Source organism: Strongylocentrotus purpuratus, unplaced genomic scaffold, assembly GCF_000002235.5.
Source record: "Strongylocentrotus purpuratus isolate Spur 01 unplaced genomic scaffold, Spur_5.0 spur5_scaffold_20, whole genome shotgun sequence".
Taxonomy (NCBI): Eukaryota; Metazoa; Echinodermata; class Echinoidea; order Camarodonta; family Strongylocentrotidae; genus Strongylocentrotus; species Strongylocentrotus purpuratus.
In genome coordinates this window covers 24,325,542-24,349,984 of record NW_022145606.1, presented here as the reverse complement: position 1 = coordinate 24,349,984, position 24,443 = coordinate 24,325,542, and the positions used below count along the sequence as shown (strand labels likewise).

The 24,443-nt window shown below is 35.1% G+C and overlaps 1 protein-coding gene across 1 annotated transcript; it reads left to right on the top strand.

Annotated features, from left to right (window-relative positions):
• Positions 1 to 17,554: 17,554 nt before the first annotated feature.
• Positions 17,555 to 24,228, top strand: LOC115927312 (alpha-N-acetylgalactosamine-specific lectin-like). The gene is made up of 2 exons (XM_030993072.1): positions 17,555 to 17,818; positions 23,967 to 24,228. The coding sequence occupies exons 1-2, from the start codon at positions 17,555 to 17,557 to the stop codon at positions 24,195 to 24,197; spliced, it is 495 nt and encodes a 164-aa protein (XP_030848932.1). The 3' UTR covers positions 24,198 to 24,228.
• Positions 24,229 to 24,443: the final 215 nt, after the last annotated feature.

Here is a 24,443-nt window from a genome sequence, read left to right as displayed (position 1 = left end):
TAGTTGGGAGAATTAAGGAATCGATCAGATCATTTTTTTCCTATTTGTATCATGAATAATGGTCCGTTTTCACTCAAATTTTCAGATTATCTTTAATTGTACATCTAGCATTAAAGTCATTACCTTAGCACCACTATTTCCCGTGTTAACAATGTTACCAAGTCCCTAACAAGCCCATTTAATGTATTGCCAATCATGTGTGACTTTTTCAAATTCCAGTTCAGTTCAGTTCATTTTATTCAACACAACACAAAGCATGATATAATATGTTACATAAAAAATGGTAATAGTACATCAATCAACACATTGTAACTTAATTGCATCATAAACTGAATGGTTTTAGGACCCCTTCAGAAGATAAGCTTGAGAGCGGGGCCCTATAGTCAACAAAATACATACATGTACAGTAAAAAGAATGTTACTAAGCTACAGAATATATAACATACAAATACTCTCTCTCACACTAACACACATACACACACATACACACACACGCGCTCACACCCACACACACACACACACACACCGACACACAACAGCAGTGCCTTTCCCTTCATGCATACTTACAACCAGCATGGCTGGGTACAAAAATGACAAAGAAGAGACAAAGGCTAGGCCTAAATCATGCTTCGATACTTGTTCTTGTTCATTCGAATTTCATATATGTTTTCTCAAACATTTTGGGGCAATTATCATTGAGCTTATGTTCCTAATTTTAGTATGAATTTCCTTAGATTGAAATAATGATAAATAGGCACATGTATAACAAGTCGAATGCAACTAATCAAAATATGTTCAAATAGTGATTCGGAAACCAAAGCCTTTGACACCAAAACCTCGCATACCCTTAATCCCCTTACCCCTTCCCCCCCCCCCCCAACAAAAAAGGGAAAACATGTCTACATTTGCAACATAAGATTTGGAATCGTCTACATTCGCTAGTGTAGGAGATGTAAAGGGAAAGTTGAGTTTTGGTAGATAATGAAAAACTGAGTGATCATTTTAAACAGCATACTAACTTGACTACACAGTAAAAACGTTGCTTAAAAAAGTGATGTTCACTTACAGTTGTACACTATCTTAAACAACAGTTGAACAAATTGTAAACAATGTTGCTCGAAACAAAAGTAATTTTGTTAAACATTCGCTGTTTAAAATTTAATGACTGCTATATTTACTATACGAGAGCTTTTAGAAAGTGTTGTTTACATATTAGGCCATGTGTCACGTGCCAGTAAAGTGCACGTTGTTTGGAAGCTTTATTTCACATCATGGCCGACCAAGCTACCGACGCGCTTCTAAGTGATTGGGGATTCAATGGCTTAATTAAAATCACTTTTCTATTAACCAATTTTGAGTTTTTAACTTATAGCGTAAGTTCACAGTTAAAATTGTCAGTATTTATACGCAAGTGTCAGAATATAGGTAGACTTAAAATCGTCGCGTCATGCAGTGCGGCACTGATCGCGCACTCGGTTATATTAACGTGTGCTAAATTCCTTGCCATAGAGATTGCATGCATCCCAATGTGCAGTTTATACGTGCGTGCATGTTTTGGCGCTAATTCATAAATTGCAGAATTACCCTACCATATAGTTAGTCTTCATATAACTAGATATAGACCCAGAAGTAGTGATGCACTTATTCAGAGTATCAAACCCAAATTATACCCCATTATACAACCCTTTTGTTGTAAACAACCCCCACTGAACAACAGCTCCTTTTTAAACAACTTTCTTTAAACAACCCAGTTGGTGTAAACAACACCCACTGAACAACAGCTCCTTTTTAAACAACTTTTTTTAAACAACCCAGTTGGTGTAAACAACCCCCACTGAACAACAGCTCCTTTTTAAACAACCGTCTTTAAACAACACCGGTTGTTTAAATTGTGATTTTAAACAAGTTGTTAAAAATGTTGATCAACTTAGTGTTTAAACTTTAAACAAATCGAGATGCTTAATATATAAAAAAAACTCTCAGATCAGGTCACCCGTTAATCCGAGGTTGTTTAAACTTTTAAACAACTTGTTCACAAACATTTTAACTGTGTAAAGAGGGTTTACAATACGATTGCAGGGCCCAAAGCATTAGTACTAATATAGGGCTACCATGTGTAAAAAAGACATACTATTATTATCATTATAACTAGTATTATCGTTAATATTATTTAAATTATGATATTGGATTGAATCATTTATGTAGGACCTTTATGTTCGCATGTTTATGTTCGCATGTGCAAAATACGCAAAGTAAGTTTGAGAACTGCATTTTGCTCAACAAATTTTCTTCTTCTTTTTTTCTTCAAGTTCCTTGGCAAATTTACATTGAATTGAGAATGTTCACGTTTAAAATGAATTAATTTTCAAGTTAATTACTAGGTACATTATTTGTCTTAACCCAGCTTCACAACTTGCTTCACAAGGGGGTAATTCTCAGGAGTATTGGTTAGTATTGTTACTCAATTCAATTGTACCGGGAACAGCTTTGTTCTTATTGTTGTTGTTACAGACTACTTTATCATGAACAAAATCAATGGGTGTTGTTTAGGTTATTGACACAAATATATAGTCATTCTCTAAACATAGATGTATGATATCTAACATTTATGTGACTATTCGATTCCTTTCATCGGTATTTGTTGCCCTTAAGGGAAAAATACATAAACAATTAAACGTAACGGACTGACAGTTTTGCTTGTTTCTTTAAAACACCTATAACTCTGCTTCAATTTGTCCAATGGGTTAAAAATATCTCTCATCAATAACTTGTGTTCATTTATTTTGTATGTATTCGTTTTGTTTTTTAAGGTAACACTCTCAGTATTAAAACTGCTTTCCTGAGAGGCTCTGTAAAAATCAAAGGTCAATAATACAGAGGGAATTAAACAAGGATTAAATAAATACATAACATATCATCGAATCTTTGTTTTTGTTTTTGCTTATGACAATTTACTAACTGTAAGAATCCAATCTCATATGATTGTGGTTTTGGGGAGAAGAAACAAAAAGTTAATGTACTCCTAGAGTTTTACTACCCAAAATGAAAGGATTGTTGCCCTCCTTTATTTGATACCAGCTTCGCAACTGCAGCGCACATACTCCTGGAGTTAATTCATTAAGCTTTTTGGGGATTTTGAACAATTTTCTTAGAATTGCCCAGTATAGCATATTTCCGCTAAGCAAAGAGACAACCACAATAATGGAGGAACATTTTTTTTAAGAAAAAAAACCAACCACGTGAAATGTCTTTTATTCCGAATTTCTTTCCTTCCATGTATCACCTTTTCTTTTCTAGTGTTTTTGTTACTCAGAATTACAGGTGAACTGGTTTAAATAAGGCCTATTGAAATACTTTTAGATGTCAGCTTAAATATGTCACATTGTCAAGAAACATAAATCGGGACCAATAAATTGTTCGCAAACTTAAAAAATGACAAAACCTGGTATTAAATGGTATAAACTTTAGTTGTTAACTGTACGGAATTTGTTAAATCATGTAGTTGTATAATGATTTTGTTAAAATAAATAGTTTAGGCTCATTTTCCTTCAAATTCAACTTCTCGCTATTATATATGTATATTTAAAATGTAAAAGCATGAAAGCATCAGATTCGCAAAAAATAATATGAATACTATACTCATAACTCTTAGTTGTTATGATAAACTTGCAGATGTTAATCGGTAGGCGTCGATGTAACTCATATGGTCCGTGTGTATCTACGATTATCTTACTAAGAATGTAAATAACATATTCTCAAATTAATTATTAAACGTATGAGAAAGTTGAAAACGTCCTTAAATAGTTTATGAATGATCAATTTAGATTTAAAGTTGAGTTCAAGTCAATGTGATTACATTTTTAGAGAAGAAGAGGCGGTATTAAATCATTAAAATGGTAAGGACTTGATCATCTAATGTCGTGAAGGCCACATACACTGCAGAAAGAAAAAAATATAATAATTACAAACACTTTGTTTGTCCGAACCTTTACCGTCATATTTCGAATATGATGTCATCCCAAGAGATTTTGTTAAGGTTAATATACCTCTCTAAAAAAGGTGACAGTCAGTGTAATGACACGGAGATTATTCCGAACAGGATATTGCTCATTGATTAGAACTATATACATTTACATTTCACCTAAATATATTGACGGTTTCTTAAATTCAATAATGATGTTTTAAAAAAATGGGCCAGATAAACACTTCAAGTCTGATATAAAACTCGTCTAAGGCATAGATAATAAATTGATTATGATAAACAACTTGATAATTAACATTTGTTCATAAAACACGCGTCCTCAACCTCTTCAAGAGCATAGTTATCATGGGTGGCAACGGTGACCTATAATGGTTAGGAGGGGTTACTCTTGCTCACTGCAAACGTCTAAAATGGAAAAGTAAAGTTATTGCATGAGAGAAATCGGATGTGGGCTTGTAATTTTGAGTCTATGTGTCGAGTATTTGAATAAATTACAACAGACCCCAAATCTTTGTGCGATTGTTTTTACCTCTTTTTTTACAAGGGGCAAAAAGCATGATTCTCTTCTAAATATCATATTTAACAAAGTAACGATACCGCCATAGCATATTTTGTTACGCAAGTATACTAAGTACATTTTCTTTTTCTTTTTTTTTCGCAAATGCAATTATTTATCAAGCTTATCCCTTTTTGCAGTTTGAAAGTAATAAATCACATCCAAGACACCTAAAAAGTGATGTTCCATTGACAAAAACTTTTTAAAAAAGTTTACAAAATATCACTTATATCCGTAAACATGTACCAAGGGAAAACTGCAGAGAGGGTGGGCCGAATGGCGCAGCTTGGTCGGACTGATCTGGGGAGGGGTGGCTGGATGGGGCTCGCGGTTATGGATGCGAACATTATTGGGGCACGCGTTTTTTCTTTATTTATTCATAAATGAAAGTTTTTAATAAATGTTTTCAACAAATATTCCCGGACATGTGTCGTCCCCCAAAGTCAATGCAAAAGGCTTGGGGGTGTCCCCCATTCAATATCTTCCATTCTTTTTGCTATGTTGTGTGTTTATTTTATGTTTATGAAAAGTGACCCTCATTCCGTTATATGAATAGCGACTCTTAATTTGTGTTTAGTGTTGGTTATTTCATCTGACTGCTAAGAAAGCATAAATGCTTGTTGGTATTTAGAGGACAGAAGGCTTTTAAAAGGTCCTCTCCGAGAGACCTGGTAATGAGGATTAATGTCTTACCAAAGGGCAATAGCGCATCGCTAATATGTTCAAATAGTGACTGGGAAACCAAAGCCTTGGAAAACAAAACCTCGCATACCCTTAATCTTTTTCCCCGACCCCCCCCCCCCCGAAAAAGAGAAAACATGTCTACATTTGCAACAAAAGATTTGTAACTGTCTACATTAGCTAATGTGGTAGATGTAAAGGGAAAGTTTAATTTAGGTAGATAATTAAAAACTGAGTGATAATTTTAAATAGCATACTTAACTGACTAAAGCGGGTTAAGAATGTGATTCCAGGGCCCAAAGTATTAGCACTAATGGGGCTACCATGTGTAAAGAGGACAACTATTATAATCATTATAACAATTATCATCATTATTATTATTAACATTATCTAAATTATGAAATTGGAATGAATCATTAATGTAGGACCTTTATGTTCGCAGGTTTATGTTCGCATGTGCGAAATACACAAAGTAAGTTTGAGAACTGCATTTCGCTCATCAAATCTTCTTCTATATTTTTTCTTCAAGTACCTTGACAAATTTACATTGAATGATATCTAACAATTATTTAAATATTCGTTTCCTTTCATCGGTATATGTAAAGGGAAACATACATAAACAATTAAACGTAATGGACTGACAGTTTTGCTCGTTTCTTTAAAACACCTATAAATTTGCTTCAATTTGTCCAATGGGTTAAAAATATCTCTCATCAATATGCTGTGTTCATTTATTTTGTACGTATTCGTTTTGTTTGTTAAGGTAACACACTCATTAATTAAAACTGCTTCTCTAAGAGACACTGTACAAAATCAAAGGTCAGTCAAACAGAGGAAATTAAACAAGGATTAAGTATTTACATACAATATCATGGAATCTTTGTTTTTGTTTTTGCTTATGACAATGTACTAACTAAAAAGTATCCAATCTCATATAATTGTGGTTTTGGGGAGGAAAAAATATTACAAACATAATGTACTCCTAGAGTTCTATTACCCAAAATGAAAGGATTGTTGCCCTTCTATTTTTATACCAGCTTCGCAACTGTAGCGCACATATTTCTTGAGTTAATTCACTAAGCTTTTTAGGGGTTTTGAACAATTTCCTTTGAATTAACTAGTAAAGCATATTTCCGCCAAGCAAAGAGTCCACCACATAATGAAGGAACATTTTTTAAGAAAAAAAAAACACCACTTGAAATGTCTTTTATTCCGATTTTCTGTCCTTCCATGTTTTCCCTTTTTTCTAGTGTTTTTGTTACTCAAGAATTACAGGTGAACTGGTTAAAATAAGGCCTTTTTAAATACTTCTAGATTTAACTTTTATATGTCACATAGTCAAGAAACATAAATCGGGCAGATCAATTGTTCGCAAACTTAAAAAATGACAAAACCTGGTAATTGTATGAACTTTAGTTGTTAACTGTACGGAATGTTTTAAATCATATAGTTGTATAATGATCTTGTTAAAACAAATAGTTTAGGCTCATTCCCTTTCGAATTCAACTTCTCGCTATTATATATTATGTATATTTAAAATGTAAAAGCATGAAAGCATTAGATTCGCAATAACAATATGAATAATATACTCATAACTCTTAGTTGTTATGATAGACTTGCAGATGTTAATCGGTAGGCGTCGATGTAACTTATATGGTCCGTATGTAGCTACGATTATCTTACTTAGAATGTAAATAACATATACTCAAATTAATTATTAAAACGTATGAAAAAGTTAAAAACGTCCTTAAAGAATTTATGAATGATCAATTTAAATATAAAGTTGAGTTAACGTCAATGTGATTACGTCATATTTCGAATATGAAGTCATCCCAAGAGATTTTGTTCAGGTTCATATACCTCTCTGAAAATGCTGACAGTCAGCGTAATGACACAGAGATTATTTCGAACAGGATATTGCTCATAGATTAGAGCTATATCAATTAAACATTTCATCTAAATCTATTGAAGCTTCCTAAAGTCAATAATGATGTTTTAAAAAAATGGACCAGATAAACACTTCAAGTCTGATATTAACAACGTCTAAGGCATAGATAACGAAAATATGATGATAAACAACTTAATAATTAACATTTGTTCATGAAACACAGGTCCTCAACCTCTTCAAGAGCATAGTTATCATGGGTGGCAAGAGTGACCCATAACGGTTAGGAGGGGTTACTCTTGCTCACTGCAAACGTCTAAAATGGAAAAGTAAAGTTATTGCATGAGAGAAATCTGATGTGGGCTTGTAATGTTGAGCCTATGTGTCGAGTATTTGAATAAAGTACAACAGACCCCAAGTCTTTGTGTGATTATTTTTACCTCTTTCTTACAATGGGCAAAAAGCATGATTCTCTTATAAATATCATATTTAACAAAATAACGATACCGCCAAAGCATATTTTTTTACACAAGTACAGTATAGAGTGCATTGTCTTTTTTTTGTTTTTTTTTGTAAATGCAATACTTTATCAAGCTAATCCATTTTTCCAGTTTGATAGTAATAAATCACATCCAAGACTCCTAAAAAGTGATGTTCCCTTTACAAAAAAAATGTAAAAGAAGTTTACAAAATATCACTTATATCCGTAAACATGTACCAAGGGAATACTGCAGAGAGGGTGGGCCAAATGGCGCAGCGTGGTCGGACTGATCTGGGGAGGGGTGGCTGGATGGGGCTCGCGGTGATGGATGCGAACATTATTGGGACATGCGTTTTTTCTTTATTTGTTAATTAATGTAAGTTTTTAATAAATGTTTTCAACAAATATTCCGGGCCATGTGTCATCCCCCAAAGTCAACGCAAAAGGCGTAGGGTTTCCCCCATTCAATATCTCCCATTCTTATAGCTATGTTGTTTGTTTATTTCATGTTCATGAATAGTGACCCTCATTTCGTTATATGAATAGCGACCCTTAATTTGTGTTTAGTGTTGGTTATTTCATCTGACTGCTAAGAAAGCATAAATGCTTGTTGGTATTAAGAGGACAGACGGCTTTTAAAAGGTCCTCTCCGAGAGACCTGGTAATGAGGATTAATGTCTTACCAAAGGGCAATAGCGCATCGCTAATATGTTCAAATAGTGTCTGGGAAACCAAAGCCTTGGAAACCAAAACCTCGCATACCCTGAATCTTTTTCCCCGAACCCCCCCCCCCCTCCCGAAAAAGAGAAAACATGTCTACATTTGCAACAAAAGATTTGGAACTGTCTACATTCGCTAATGTGGTAGATGTAAAGGGAGAGTTTAATTTAGGTAGATAATTAAAAACTGAGTGATAATTTTAAATAGCATACTTAATTGACTAAAGCGGGTTAAGAATATGATTCCAGGGCCCAAAGTATTAGCACTAATGGGGCTACCATGTGTAAAGAGGACAACTATTATTATCATTATAACAATTATCATCATTATTATTATTAATATTATCTAAATTATGAAATTGGAATGAATCATTAATGTAGGACCTTTATGTTCGCAGGTTTATGTTCGCATGTGCGAAATACACAAAGTAAGTTTGAGAACTGCATTTCGCTCAACAAATCTTCTTCTGTATTTTTTCTTCAAGTACCTTGACAAATTTACATTGAATGATATCTAACAATTATTTAAATATTCGTTTCCTTTCATTGGTATATGTAAAGAGAAACATACATAAACAATTAAACGTAATGGACTGACAGTTTTGCTCGTTTCTTTAAAACACCTATAAACTTGCTTCAATTTGTCCAATGGGTTAAAAACATCTCTCATCAATAAGCTGTGTTCATTTATTTTGTATGTATTCGTTTTGTTTGTTAAGGTAACACACTCATTAATTAAAACTGCTTTCCTAAGAGACACTGTACAAAATCAAAGGTCAGTAAAACAGAGGAAATTAATCAAGGATTAAATAATTACATACAATATCATGGAATCTTTGCTTTTGTTTTTGCTTATGACAATGTACTAATTAAAAAGTATCCAATCTCATATAATTGTGGTTTTGGGGAAGAAAAAATATTACAAACATAATGTACTTCTAGAGTTCTATTACCCAAAATGAAAGGATTGTTGCCCTTCTATTTTTATACCAGCTTCGCAACTGTAGCGCACATATTCCTGGAGTTAATTCACTAAGCTTTTTAGGGGTTTTGAACAATTTCCTTTGAATTAACTAGTAAAGCATATTTCCGCCAAACAAAGAGTCCACCACATAATGGAGGAACATTTTTTAAGAAAAAAAAACACCACTTGAAATGTCTTTTATTCCGATTTTCTGTCCTTCCATGTTTTCCCTTTTTTCTAGTGTTTTTGTTACTCAAGAATTACAGGTGAACTGGTTAAAATAAGGCCTTTTTAGATACTTCTAGATTTAACTTTTATATGTCACATAGTCAAGAAACATAAATCGGGCAGATCAATTGTTCGCAAACTTAAAAAAATGACAAAACCTGGTAATTGTATGAACTTTAGTTGGTAACTGTACGGAATGTTTTAAATCATTCCCTTTCGAATTCAACTTCTCGCTATTATATATGTATATTTAAAATGTAAAAGCATGAAAGCATAAGATTCGCAATAACAATATGAATACTACACTCATAACTCTTAGTTGTTATGATAAACTTGCAGATGTTAATCGGTAGGCGTCGATGTAACTCATATGGTCCGTATGTAGCTACGATTATCTTACTTAGAATGTAAATAACATATACTCAAATTAAATATTAAAACGTATGAGAAAGTTGAAAACGTCCTTAAAGAATTTATGAATGATCAATTTAAATATAAAGTTGAGTTAACGTCAACGTGATTACGTTTTGAGAGAAGAAGAGGCGGTATGTGAGCACCAAAATGGTAAGGACTTGATCATCTTATTTTCCTGAAGGCCACATAAACTGCAGACGTAAATTAATATAATAACTACAAACACTTTGTTTGTCCGAACCTTTACCGTCATATTTCGAATATGAAGTCATCCCAAGAGATTTTGTTCAGGTTCATATACCTCTCTGAAAATGCTGACAGTCAGCGTAATGACACAGAGATTATTTCGAACAGGATATTGCTCATAGATTAGAACTATATAAATTAACATTTCACCTAAATCTATTGAAGCTTCCTAAAGTCAATAATGATGTTTTAAAAAAATGGACCAGATAAACACTTCAAGTCTAATATTAACAACGTATAAGGCATAGATAAGGAAAATATGATGATAAACAACTTAATAATTAACATTTGTTCATGAAACACAGGTCCTTAACCTCTTCAAGAGCATAGTTATCATGGGTGGCAAGAGTGACCCATAACGGTTAGGAGGGGTTACTCTTGCTTACTGCAAACGTCTAAAATGGAAAAGTAAAGTTATTGCATGAGAGAAATCTGATGTGGGCTTGTAATGTTGAGCCTATGTGTCGAGTATTTGAATAAATTACAACAGACCCCAAGTCTTTGTGCGATTATTTTTACCTCTTTCTTACAATGGGCAAAAAGCATGATTCTCTTATAAATATCATATTTAACAAAATAACGATACCGCCATAGCATTTTTTTTTACGCAAGTATACTGAGTGCATTGTCTTTTTTTTTTTTTTTTTTTTGTAAATGCAATACTTTATCAAGCTAATCCATTTTTCCAGTTTGATAGTAATAAATCACATCCAAGACTCCTAAAAAGTGATGTTCCATTGACAAAAAACTGTTAAAAAAGCTTACAAAATATCACTTATATCCGTAAACATGTACCAAGGGAATACTGCAGAGAGGGTGGGCCGAATGGCGCATCGTGGTCGGACTGATCTGGGGAGGGGTGGCTGGATGGGGCTCGCGGTGATGGATGCGAACATTATTGGGGCACGCCTTTTTTTCTTTATTTGTTTATAAATGTAAGTTTTTAATAAATATTTTCAATAAATATTCCGGGCCATGTGTCGTCCCCCAAAGTCAGTTCCCCATTAAATATCTCCCATTCTTATTGCTATGTTGTTTGTTTATTTCATGTTTATGAATAGCGACCCTCATTTCGTTATATGAAAAGCGACCCTTAATTTGTGTTTAGTGTTGGTTATTATACCTGACTGCTATTAAAGCATAAATGCTTGTTGGTAAATTAGCAACCAGAGGACAGACGGCTTAAGGTCCTCTCCGATAGACCTGGTAGTGAGGATTAATGTCCTACCAAAAAGCACTAGCGCATCGCCTTGGTTTTCGTATTATGAATATCGACCCTCATATCGTATTTTTAATATCGACCCTCTTCTCGTATTATGAAGAACGGCTCTGATTTGGTATTAAGAAATCATGCTTTTTTATTTCTTGACTGCTTTTTTTTCTCGACCACATTCATCTAAACTCGCCGAACTTTGACGGTTTTGGCGTGCCATACCCAGGTCTCCGCCAAACAAATACACTGCATTAATGGTTACAAGCTTTATTGAATCCACATGCAATGTTTGTTTTATTCAATCAGATCTCATATTTGTTTGTTCTTTCAGCGTTTCTTCATGCACCACCTTGACGACTGTCTTATGGCCACTCTTGGTATGACGCGGCAAAACCTCGGCGATTTGGGGCGTTTTGATTACGTAAAGTGTCATGCGCTTCATATTTCTGAATCTAATATTAGAACTCAGTAAACACGCGAAATCGATTTTGTGCCCGCAGTTGCCCTTTTTTAAACAAACTTAAGATCGTCATCATCGTCATCATCGTCATCAACATCATCAATACAATCATCATCACCATCACCTTCACCATCACCATCACCACCATCATTATCACAATCCCCATTCCCTACCACCCTCATCGTCACCATCACTATCAGCATCACTATTATTATCATAATCACCATCACCATCACCATCATCATCACCATTGTTATGTGTACGTGCTACCTGTAATTTATTTGCAAAAAGAGTATCCATGTGCATATCAAGCTCAAAATCACATTTTGTGACGAAACAAACAATCAAACACACACATAACATTTACATTATCATTACATTTATTTCAATTTTGTTTAAATCTCTCTGGCATAAGGAACTCTTGCATAATTAAGCGATATGTTAAATGAATATGGATAAACAATCTCTACTGTTAACTGTTAAAACTTGTAAATATAGCTATTTAAGTGATTTACTCAGGGTGTGTAGTCGGCGCATGCAGGAGGCCCCTCCTCCCCCCTTTTCCTGTCTGTCTCTCTCTCTCTCTCTCTCTAAACGAGACCTGGCAAAGGTAGCTGTAAGGAAGATTTGGGTAATGCGGCGATGATTTTCATTGGTTTGCTGCTTGAAATTGAGTAGTAATCATTTGCATACAATACGTTTTTTCCACCAATTAACGACGAACCTCAACCATACGTTCAGTATAAAATTCCCTCGCGTAATACTTAGGAGGACCACAAGATCCAAGATACCAGATACCTAGATAGATACCAAGATACCAAGACACGGTCGCATTGCTCCTCATAACAACTTTTCAAAAGGTAAGCATGTTATATTCATACTGATAGAGAGAGAGAGAGAGAGGGGAGAGAGAGAGAGGCAGACAGACAGAGAGGAATGAGATAGGGGAAGGAATAGATGAAAATGAGCTTAAAGGTAATACAAAGTTTCGTGAAATTTTGAAAATTGGATCGATAATAATTCTTCAAAATGTTGATATATTTGGATGTCCCTGGAGATTTTTTATAAGCGCTAGAAAATTTAGCCCCTAAAACATTTCTGCTTTCGAGAAATTGAATAACCAAAATTTACCTGTGCTTCCGTTAAATTTGAAATATTTCAAAGAGCGCCTAAGGCCATCCAAAGGCTGGCAAACAAATTGGTTATATTTATGGATATGTCAGCCGTCTTTGAACCGATTTTGATCAAACAACGATAATGTTGTCATTAATATTATATCCTCTTTCAAATTATCTTTCAACAAAATATTGTGTGTAGCCCCCTTTATACCAAAACTCAACTTTCCCTTTAAAGTTGAATTTGCCCTTAGAATATGGTGTCAATAAAGTAAAACTATGTGTTAAAATGATAAATATACCGTGTATATATATATATATATATATATATATGTATATATCCGTATAGATAAAGGGGAATATATAATTTATAAACAATCTTGGGTATAACTCAATTTAATATCATCATATGAAAAATACTAATGTTTAGTGCATTACCTGTAAGTGTTCAAGAAGGAGTCTGATCCACAGGAAAAGTGTCGTGGTATAGTGGTTTATTCACTTGACTATTTGTCCAAGGGTTGAGGGTTCGAATCTTATTACGGCTGCCATAGCTAAGGGGCAGGCTTATGATATTCCAACTTCTTTGGAAGCGGATGGAACTTTATATCATGATTTGATAAACGCTATACAACATCGGTTAATTTTTATCATCATTATGAAGTTGAACCCATTAACTATAAAGTCAAATATTCCTCATGGTTTCATACAGTAGGCATTGATTTCATAACAAATCTCGATTGGTAACTTTTAAAGCGAAGAAGATTTGAATTTTACGTGTGAGTCATTTTTAGAGCCGGGTTAATAATACGATTGCAGGGCCCAAAGTATTTGTACTAATGGGGCTACCCACGGTAAACGAGACATATAATTATTATCACTATAACTATTATGATTATTATTGTTATTATTTTCATTATGATATTGTAAAGAATAATTACACGCTGAATGAAGGGCTTAATTCACCCATTGTACTATTTGCTGTAAAGGAAACAGGCCCATTCAGTTAACTTCTATTAATTTTTCTTTTCTTTTCTCTTTACCTCTTCAGAGGGACTTTATTATTCCATTTCAAATACATTATAGACTATTTACAAAACGGGTCAAATGAAACATACGTATTATACATAAGATTAACATAATTTATTAAAATGATCATTATAACATTTATATTATTTTCTTAACTTCTTCATTATCAAAGTATCTTATATTTTCTTTTGTATTTCAAATAACATTTCAGTGATGAAAACAAGATATTTATTAACTTCTTCGGATTGTTTGGTAATTCCCAAAGTTCCGCTTTACTTAATCTTTGTATAATACCAGTTGTGCATAATTTATCAAAAAAATAGGTTAAGTAAATTTTTATTTATATTACATCCAATAAATAACATTTTCATATCAATTTCGATTTCGATTTTAATAATGAAATATATCATTCTTGAGAAGAGTTTCCAGAAAACTAATTTCTTGCAACTAAATCTTACATGCCCCATAGTTTCTTTTTCACGGCAAATTTCAAATTCGTTAGACTGTACGAGCGTCCATGTAAAGAGATTGTTATTAGAGGGCAATATTCTATCAATTAAATTGAAATTATATTGTTTGATATTATTGTCTCTTATCTTATTAAGTTTGAACTGAAATACATCTTTCCAAATAATGTATCTGGTAGGCCTAAAATATTTCGCCAAAAATGGAAACCAACTTTCTCTTTTTTTCTTTTCTAGCATTAAATTAACGTAACCTTTCGCTTTAGTACATACAAAGTTTATAGCATCTAAAGTTGTCTCAATATACATTGTTTCATTGACACTTGAAGCCTTTTTTAAACGTAAACTTTGTGACCAATACTTTGGGAAACCTTTTTTGAAGTTTGACATTTTGAATGAAAACAACATTTTGTTTTGCATCAACTTTTTGTTTTGGAATAGGGAGTTTTCTATCCATGTACCTTGATTTATAACATGTTTAATTGGAAAAATCATTCTTTTATCCACGACGGGAAATACAGAGATTTATTATTATTATTTATATATTATACTGCGTTTATACAGAAAGTGATCTTCCCATCTAGGTAAAATACCAGAAAATACAATTCGAGCAGAGCGGAATAGATCCTTAACAATATAACATAATTTCAAAAAATCTTTGCAGTCCTTTTCACAGAAACTGTTCTTTAAATTATTGATTTCAACGTTAATAACACTACACTTCACCAATGATATATTAAGGCATGGGCACACAGAGGGTTTGTTAATGTTGGGAACCGGGATAAAATGCAATAAATTATTGAAAATGTATTACATTTTCTGTGTTTTTTTTTATTTATGGAAACTGCCCCCTACCCTAGCCCCCGCTGCGAAAAGTCATGGTTCAGTGACAAAGCAATGGCCTCGTAACTGTGAGGCCCCAAGATCAAAACCGTGTCGATGTGCTAGATTAGTGCCCTTTTGTGGGGCATTAATCCTCATTACTGTCATTTATGACTTAAGGGCGTAGGTCCCCTAGTCGATTAGCATAGTAGCATACACATGCCTTAGCAGTTAAGCAAAACACACATTGTCAAATTATTATTCAATAAAATCTGATAATGTATACTATTATCTAGATCTATTATTTTTACATTATTATTAAAATAATTATATAAATTGGGGTAAAACAAAAATATTCCAACTTTATGAGCGACAGTGTACGCGCACGCTCCGGTCCGACTGTAGAGGCCTATCTATTATCGGCTATATTAAAAACATACAATCAATCGTCAGCTACTTTAGACCTATGTAAGTACTTGAATTAGTGTCCTGATGGGGCTTTGCCGATGGGTTCCAATCCTTCACCCCCCCCCCCCCCCACCCCCTCGGTATCACACACACTTGACACATATCATGCCGCTGCAACAACATGAACTAAAATCTACGCCGTAAAATACACACACGTACCACCGTACTGACCACAGACTTTGGGTATTTCAAGCTAGTCTTAATCCGCACTTGAAAATACATTCTGGCAAGCCGGACATTTGCGGCCAAACAGCATGCGTCGCTGCGAACGTCTAGATAGTAAAAAAGCTATATGACAATTTATAAGTCAACTTTAATAGACTTGTTGGTTATTATTGATTTCTTTAATCAGTCGGCAAATAACCGATAGAGGCGTACGTCACATTTGTATTTTCTTCGAAAGAGAAGGTTCCCCCAGATTTCCAGACTTTTAACTTCATATCTTTCAAACGCATCAGAATCAGAACTTGAAAACATGACTGCGGCACCTGCGGTGACTGACCAGCGAGCTGGACCTTACATAAAAAGGGATTGCGGATCAGTCTGCAATTCAAGTTGATCATCGTCAAGCAGCTGCGAAGTGAACCCGCATCGTCTTTCTAATTGTCAACGGGATCTGACTTGACATTGACAATACCAACTGCCTTGACAAAGATTAAATAATCAGCCTCGACGTGACAAAAATAATAGTATCTGCCTTGACTTGAAAAGGTAACATTATATGCCTTGACTTGACAAAGATAATATTATCTGCCTTTGTTGACTTGACAAATATAATATTATCGGCCTTGTTGACTTGACACAAATAATATTATCTACCCGGAATTGACAAGGATAATATTATCTTCCTTGACTTTTCATAGATGATTTATATTTTGTCAAATGCACTTCTGATTCTGCATTAAATAATGACGCAAATATATATTGTTAATTATATTACTCAAATAATATAGTAACTCAAATAAATATATTATTCAAATATATACTGCTTGTTGTTATGTTTATTGGTAATTTTATTGTGTGTATGCAGACTTCAATGGGAGTCGCTAACTAGTATCAAGAGATTTGGATTTGTGTAATGAGAGAAAAAAGGAACCAAAAAAGAGTCAAAATTGTGAGTGAGAGAATACCGACTGATGATGTTGCGTAATGATGAAGGGAAAGTGTGTCTAATACATTGGTCGGGTAAAAATTTATCAAAATATATAACATATAATACATATATATATATATTTTGTTCATTTTGAAAAGATATACTGTTATATCTCTACAAAGGCTATCGACATTACAGAAAGATAATAATTGAAATATAGCACAACCTAATGACTTCAACAGTTAAATCGTTTTTACAATACGAAGGCAAAATAGGTAATTTCATCATGTTGTGGCATCTTTATTCATACTCTTCTGATTTTGGACCTAATGGGTAGTGGACTAATTGGAATTAGACAAATGGGAATTAGACCAAGTGGCATTATTATCGCTAGCACTCTCTATCTCTCTCTCTGTGTCTATCTGTAACTCCTTCTCTCTCTCTCACTGTCTCTCTCTAACTCTTGCTGACTCCCCTATATTTCTTTGCTTGCTTTATTGCTCTCCCCCTCTCTCTCTTAAAATATTAGCCTTTTTTAGCACAAAATCCAATACAAATATTGCTCAATGCGCTTTACATGAACAAATATTGCTAATGACAGACAACAAAATAATCATTATAAGAAAAAGATATAGAAATAAATATATATGTATTTTAAGAGGCGTGTTTTTAAGTTATCTCTCTCTCTCTTTCTCTCTCTCTATCTCTCTCTATCTCCACTACAGGTTTGCAACATGAATATAAACGTCACTATCAGCCTGTTTCTCCTTGCAGCCGTCGCAGGCTTGTCCAACGGATGCTGCCCTGAGAGGTTCATGCAAGTCGGTGACTGGTGCTATTATTACAACTCCGACAAGGTGGATTGGCACGATGCAGATGATGCATGCACCCTTCTTGGGGCGAATTTAGTCAGCATCCACAGCTCGGATGAGAGTGCAGAAATCTATACCTTATGGAAGAGTCTCGTCGATGAGGGTCGCGCTGACGATTCAGACAAGGTGAATAAAGTAGAGGAGTATCTTTTGTTCGTCGCTGTATAGGGGAGGTGTGATGTGAGTGGCAAAATTTAATAAAAAAAGAGGCGGTTAGGTTGGGAAAATATGCAGCTTGGAAGAGAGTACATACGTCTTTGCTCCATAGAAGAATTTCGTGGATGAGAGTTACGCCGATGATGGAGTATTGTAGATGTCCTGGAGTATTTGTTTGTCTTAGCTGTATGAGGGAGGGGTGATGTTATTTGCAAAATGTGATTTAAAACGAGGGGGTCGGAAGGGAGTTGAGAGTGGAGAGCAGGGGCGGCAGAGTGACTTACAAAGTGTGGGGGGGGGGTGCACCACAAAATGTGCACTTTTTGGAGTGAAAAAAGGGCCACCACAAAGAGAAATCTCAAAGCGAAAACATAATTTTGTTTAGACATTGGTATATACCTCATCATATTCATTTGCGAGCGAACGAAGACAAACAAATAAGTTTTTTGACGTCGCAGTACGAAAATTACATCTAGAGGGGGAAAACAATCCTGATAGGGTTATAAGCACATTATCACAACGGAAGACTGAACAGACCTTTCATAAGTATCATAATTATATCATCTATATTTGCGAGCGAGCGTAGCGAGCGAGCTTTGGGGGTAATTGCCCTTAGACGCTTCAAATTAGGGGTACGTTTAATGATAAGAGGAAAAGAGCACACTTATCGAAAGGGAAAAGACACTTATTAGAAAAGAAAATTAGCACGTGTCAAAGTACAAAGGGTTATTATCAGAGGTAAAAATGGGGCATTTATTCAAAGGGATATGTCCAATATAAGAAAGGAAAAGGTGCACCTATTATTGTTAACAGGGAAATTATCAGAGGTGAAAGGGGGCACTTATCGCAAAAAAAGGGGCACCGATCAGAGTTTAATAGGGCCGTTTTCGGAAGTGAAGGAAGCCTTTCATGTATATGGGGAAGTGGCTCTTGTTAACAAAAAAAGGAGTATGTTTAAACAAACGGGGAAGTTATCACAAATGAAAAGGGGTAATTATTAGAAGAGGAAGTGGCACATATAAGAAGGAAAACTTGCATTTATTAGAAAGGAAAAGGTTACGTGTCAAAATAAAAGGGGCAGTTATTAGAGGTTAAAAAAGGGTCATTTACCAAAGATGAAAAGGGACACTTCTGAAATGATAGGGACACTTTACATAGGTGAACAAGGGTATTTATGAGAAAGGGAAGGGTCTCTAAAGAAAACGGGGGCACTTAGAAGAAACAAAGGGCACTTATTAAAAAAGGAAAAGGGGCGCATGTAAACAGTTAAAAGAAGTAATTATAGAAATGGAAGTGGCACTTCTTACAAAGGAAAAGGAACGCCTTTCATATTTAAATAGGGCAATTATCAGAGGTGAATGGAGCACTTCTCATACCTCAGGGGTTCGAGGTATTTCATTACTATCAGATGAGCATCCAGGGGCCCGCCTTAGGGCTCTTGGTGGGGTCCAGGGGCCAGAGCCCCCGGAAGCTCTGAGGTTTACGCATTTAATTACGGTCATATGAGCATATGTATATACCTCATTTGTGACATTGGCAGGTCACTTATTTTCTCTCTCACTCTTTCTCTTTTTTTTCTATGTAACATACTTTTTGTTTAAGTGGAAGGGGCTCGAGCCCCCGAGCCCAGCCGTTATGCATGCCCTGAAATGAAGGCTTGTAAATAAGCATATTTTTCGCCCGACTGTGTATTTGGGAATTTCTAATTTTCTAGCAAACGCATAAAAAGGTATGAATTACAAGAAGATTGAGAAAAAATACCGGAAAACCACGTCATTTCAGTATCATTTTTTAATCACTGATATCGAATAAGAAATACCCCCCCCCCTTTCAGTACGCCAGCGTTCAGGGGCTCATGTCTTCTCACCCCTATAACAAAAACACACACGCTTTCCCGTCCTCTCACAATATTTCATCGTTATGCGCGTATCGCTACTATAAAAACCTCCATTGATAAATACAGGTGGCATGCGGAATGTTTAGGAACTTTAATTCCTGTTAACTTTCCTTTTCTTTGAATGGCATTTCATATGTGATTTAATTCAGGTTTTTATTATTGTTATGTTATTTTGGGTTAAAAATACAAACAATTTTTTACTCCTTTACTGCTTTTTGGGTTGGGGTAGGGGGGGGGGCAAGTGCTCCCCTCCCCCTCCCCCCACACACACACACACTTCCGGCGCCCATGGGTAGTTGGACAAAAGAGAGCGTGATCCACTCGTTACACGATACATTCGATGTAGTTCAGCTGCGTTTGACCTGATTTTGATTGTTTTATTGTAAAAAAAATATTGTTTGATGTTGTTTTTTTTTTTTTTTTTTCTGGTTGCAATCAAATAAAAAATAAATCACCCAAAAAAAATCCGAAAAGGGGATACGCCAGAGCCAGTGTTTCTAAAATATGAACTTGGAAGATGCTAATACAACTTGACCAATACAGTTTTGACCAGATTTTTGCATCCACTTTTCATAATTATTGTAATCGTTCATTGTACATTCCAACTTGTTTCCTCTCTTTTCTGCGGTAGGGGGAAGGGAAGGGGGCTACATATTTTGACAATCTAACTTCGATTTTGTACTCTTGTGTTTAACTAAAAAAATGAGAACGATCATTAGATCCGTATTTGCATTAAAGCCCCACTGCAAAAACCTGTAGGTACGTGCTCCCTCTACAGTATATATAAAACAATGCCTAAGCGGTGCCCGTTGTTCCCCCGTGATCCTCTTTTTCTTATGTTAATTGAGAGCTGAGTTTATGAGATAACCACCTGTCAGTGACCATTGTGGGAGGTCAAATCACTCCTGGCCAAACTAGTGCAGACGGGATTTAAACGAATTAATTTTAAAGAATGAATTTTAATTTTGTTCCCCACTTTATACCGCACATTTTTTACAAGATGCGATGATATCGTATTCGCTAAAAAACTTAAAGGGATAGTTTAGTTTTTGTTTAAGATCGCAAATGCCTCCAAAGTGCATGGTTATTCTTCTTATTCTAGGAAGAAGACAACTTTAGACTGATTTGCAGTTTGCTCGACATTTATTCCGCTCCGAAACTAGGAGTCCTTTTCCTCAAAACATGTAAAGTAGGAAAGTCAAAGTAAAACAAGTAACATGCATAAAAGCAATAACAAAATCTTATAACCACAATAAAGAGGGTCCACCATAAACAATTCGACAATAATGTATAAACGTGATATGATTCAACAATCTTAAGGATACATGTACCATGAGTGAAACTCAAAATTGTAGGGATCTCCGGTCACGTGATCAGCGGAGGGATAGTAACTCCTTCCGATCACCCCAGGTCCCTGGGGTTTACGTGACCTGCCGGTAGGATAGTATCTCCTACGGATGATCCCCACAACTTTTCAATACTCACAAAATCATCAATGCATAAATAACATAGTTATGGAAACACTTTATTTGTGGGATCTCGAGTCACGCGATCAGCGGAAGGATAGTAATTCCCTCCGATCACCCCAGGTCCCTGGGGTTTACGTGACCTGCCGGTAGGATAGTATCTCCTACGGATGATCCCCACAACTTTTCAATACTCACAAAATCATCAATGCATAAATAACATAGTTATGGAAACACTATATTTGTGGGGTCTCGAGTCACGCGATCAGCGGAAGGGTAGTAACTCCCTCCGATCACCCTAGATACCTGGGGTTTACGTGACCCACCGACAGGATAGTATCTCCTGCAGTATCCCCAATGTTATCCCGGTGCTACTATACCAGCGCATATATAAGAAGTGGTGATAATCGGAACCAACCATGGAATAATCACGAGTAAAGAAATCCTCCCCCAGTCAACCCCCGTGTTACCATGATATTAAATACATACAATTCGTTATATCACTCAAAACAACATTGTACTTCCAATTTGTCAATCCTCAATCAACTTTAAGTAGTTTACTTCTTCAACTCTACTTAAACTAAAGAGGGGTGGGTGGGCCGGGGAAAAAGGACTTCTCCGAGCGGAGATAAAGTCGAAAGTGAGAAAATCTTGCACACGGCGTTCCCACGCTTACTGCGCGCATAACTCCACCGTTGTAGATTCACTGGCTGTGCGCATTTTCGGTTTCTTTACAGAGGTAAATTTCACATGTCGCTGTCTCACAAAGGCACCGCTTAAACAGCTGTAAAAGGCGCGCGCTATTTCTGGCCTATGCCAGCAATTGTTTTGTCTATCCTTGACTCTCCCAGAATGACTCTGATCATTTATTATGATCACGTTATTCTTATTTATGACATTTCTAGTGCCTTTTTAGAACCTAAAAATGCTATGAAGGTAATTTTAGACCCCAACATATGTGAATTTAGATTGAATATCATACCAATTCAGCTCCATCTTATAAACAAACAAAAAGGTGACCGTTAATTAATTAAATAATATAACAATACACAGGCCGGCTGGTTGTGCGTATTATAACCAACACGAAAAAGCTTACAAAAAACCAATATTGGCATTGGCTGGAATAAAACGTTTGAGGGGCTATTTCATTTTTTAACGGCTGGTTTAAAATTACTGAATATTTGTGGGTCACCACAAATATTAGAAATGGTTATATGTATGGATATTTCAGCCGTCTTTGAACCGATTTTGATCAAACAAAGATGATTTTGTCTTTTAAATGATATATATTTTTTCAAATTTGGCACTCAGTTTTTCATTATCTCACAATTTGAGTTTGTGTGTAGAGCCCTCTGCAACAAAATCCATCTATCCCTTTCACATCTTCTTCTTCCTTATTCGAAAGAGCAATTATGCCGAAATATTGTCAAAATTTAACATACAACAATATCATTTTCACAAGATAGATAGAGCGCATTTTATGGCTTTCGAATAAAAAGGTACTATAATAACAAGATTCTCATTGTTAATCTAACGGTTACGCGTATGCAAGGGCAAAGGCCAGAATCTGGTCGATTTAATTGTAACAATATCCACCGAAGATGGTATGATCCTAGATAAAGGACGCCCGGCAGGAAGAAATAAAATAAATGATAATCTTAAACTGGGCTGGGAGTTCGATGATGACGCCATCTTATGTGGCTTGTAGCCAGTGTAGGGAATATTAGAGAGAAACAATATTATACGAACTACATTGCCCATAATTATGAACATCTTTGAGGGTTAAATGGACAGTTGATCGAGCTTTTGTTTAAGACCGCAAATTCCTTTAAAGTAAAAGGTTTTTGCTCTTTTTCTTTTTTATGACATTTCTAGTGCCCTTTTAGGACCTAAAAATAATATGAAGGTTAGTTTAGACCGTAGAATGTGTGAAATCTTGATTAAATCCAATTGTACTAATTAAGCTACGCTTTGCAACAAATACGGTGACCGTTAATTAATGAATAAATAATAACAATTCACTCGCCGGCTAGTTGTGCGTATTATGATCTACACGAAAAATCCAACAAAAAACGAACATGGGCATTGGCTGTAATAAAAAATATAAGGTGCTATTTCTTTTATCAACAGAATGTTCAAATTATCGAATATTTTTGTGGCTCCACAAATAATGGAAATGGTTATATTTATGGATATTTCAGTCTTCTCTGAACCGATTTACATCAAACAAAGATGATTGTTTTTCATTAAAAGTGTATGCTTTTTCAAATTTGACACTCAGTTTTGTTATTTATCTCACACACACAAATAATTATGTAGCGCCCTCTTTAACCCAAAACTCAACCATCCCTTTAAAGCCAATTATACTTGGCGTATACTCCTTTTGCTGTTTAAATATAACGTGTATAAATACAGATTCAAATGGACTTCCCCAAACATAAATGGTATTAAAGCACTCATTAAATCCAACAAAGATTTAGGGTATATAATATTAAAAACTAAGGGTAGTCTTGCTTTTTACTTTCGAAAGTGAGAATAGACATTTGCTGATGTTCAGCCGATGAAGACAATGTTCTCAAAGTACTTTCATTGTATTTGTTTATATTTTTTCCTCAATTGCAATCTGTCTTCAACATCTTGTTTATGTCTTGTTCTTTAATGTGTTCTTTAATTTTGTTCAAAAACATTTTAAATAATAGTACTTTTTTTAAAATGCCTTCCTTATTTGCATGTAATAATTTTCCCCCTCATGCAGGCCTATTGGATTGGACTACATGACCAACAAAACGAAGGCACCTTTATATGGAGTGATGGGACCACGAAGAATTACGAAAAGTGGCAAGACGACGAACCTAATGACCACAAGGGAGAAGATTGTGTGGCTCTCCATAACGAAGGTAGCAATGACTATGACAGGCAGGAGTGGAACGACTGCGACTGCGGAGACAAGAAACCCTACTTCTGCCGCAGATCTGCAACCAATTAAATCACTACCAAAAATTCCCTATAGACATATCGGTTGCCCGGCGAAGAGAAATTTAACCTTCACCGCAGACCTCTCGATTCCTAAATCACTACCAAAGGCCCCCATAGAAATCATGTTCGGATTACGTCATTCAATCTCAATTCAATTCTCCATTAAGTTTATTCATTTATATACAAAAATCACTTTACAAAAATCACTACCAAAGGTCCCCATATAGGTCAAACCGGTGGCCCTTTTGAAGTCTTT

Excerpts from the sequence above, each read along its gene's own strand:
- LOC115927312 (XM_030993072.1), top strand. The coding sequence starts at position 17,555 with ATGAATATAAACGTCACTATCAGCCTGTTTCTCCTTGCAGCCGTCGCA. Across the intron at positions 17,819-23,966 it reads GCGCTGACGATTCAGACAAG|GCCTATTGGATTGGACTACA; the intron begins GTGAATAAAGTA and ends CCCCTCATGCAG.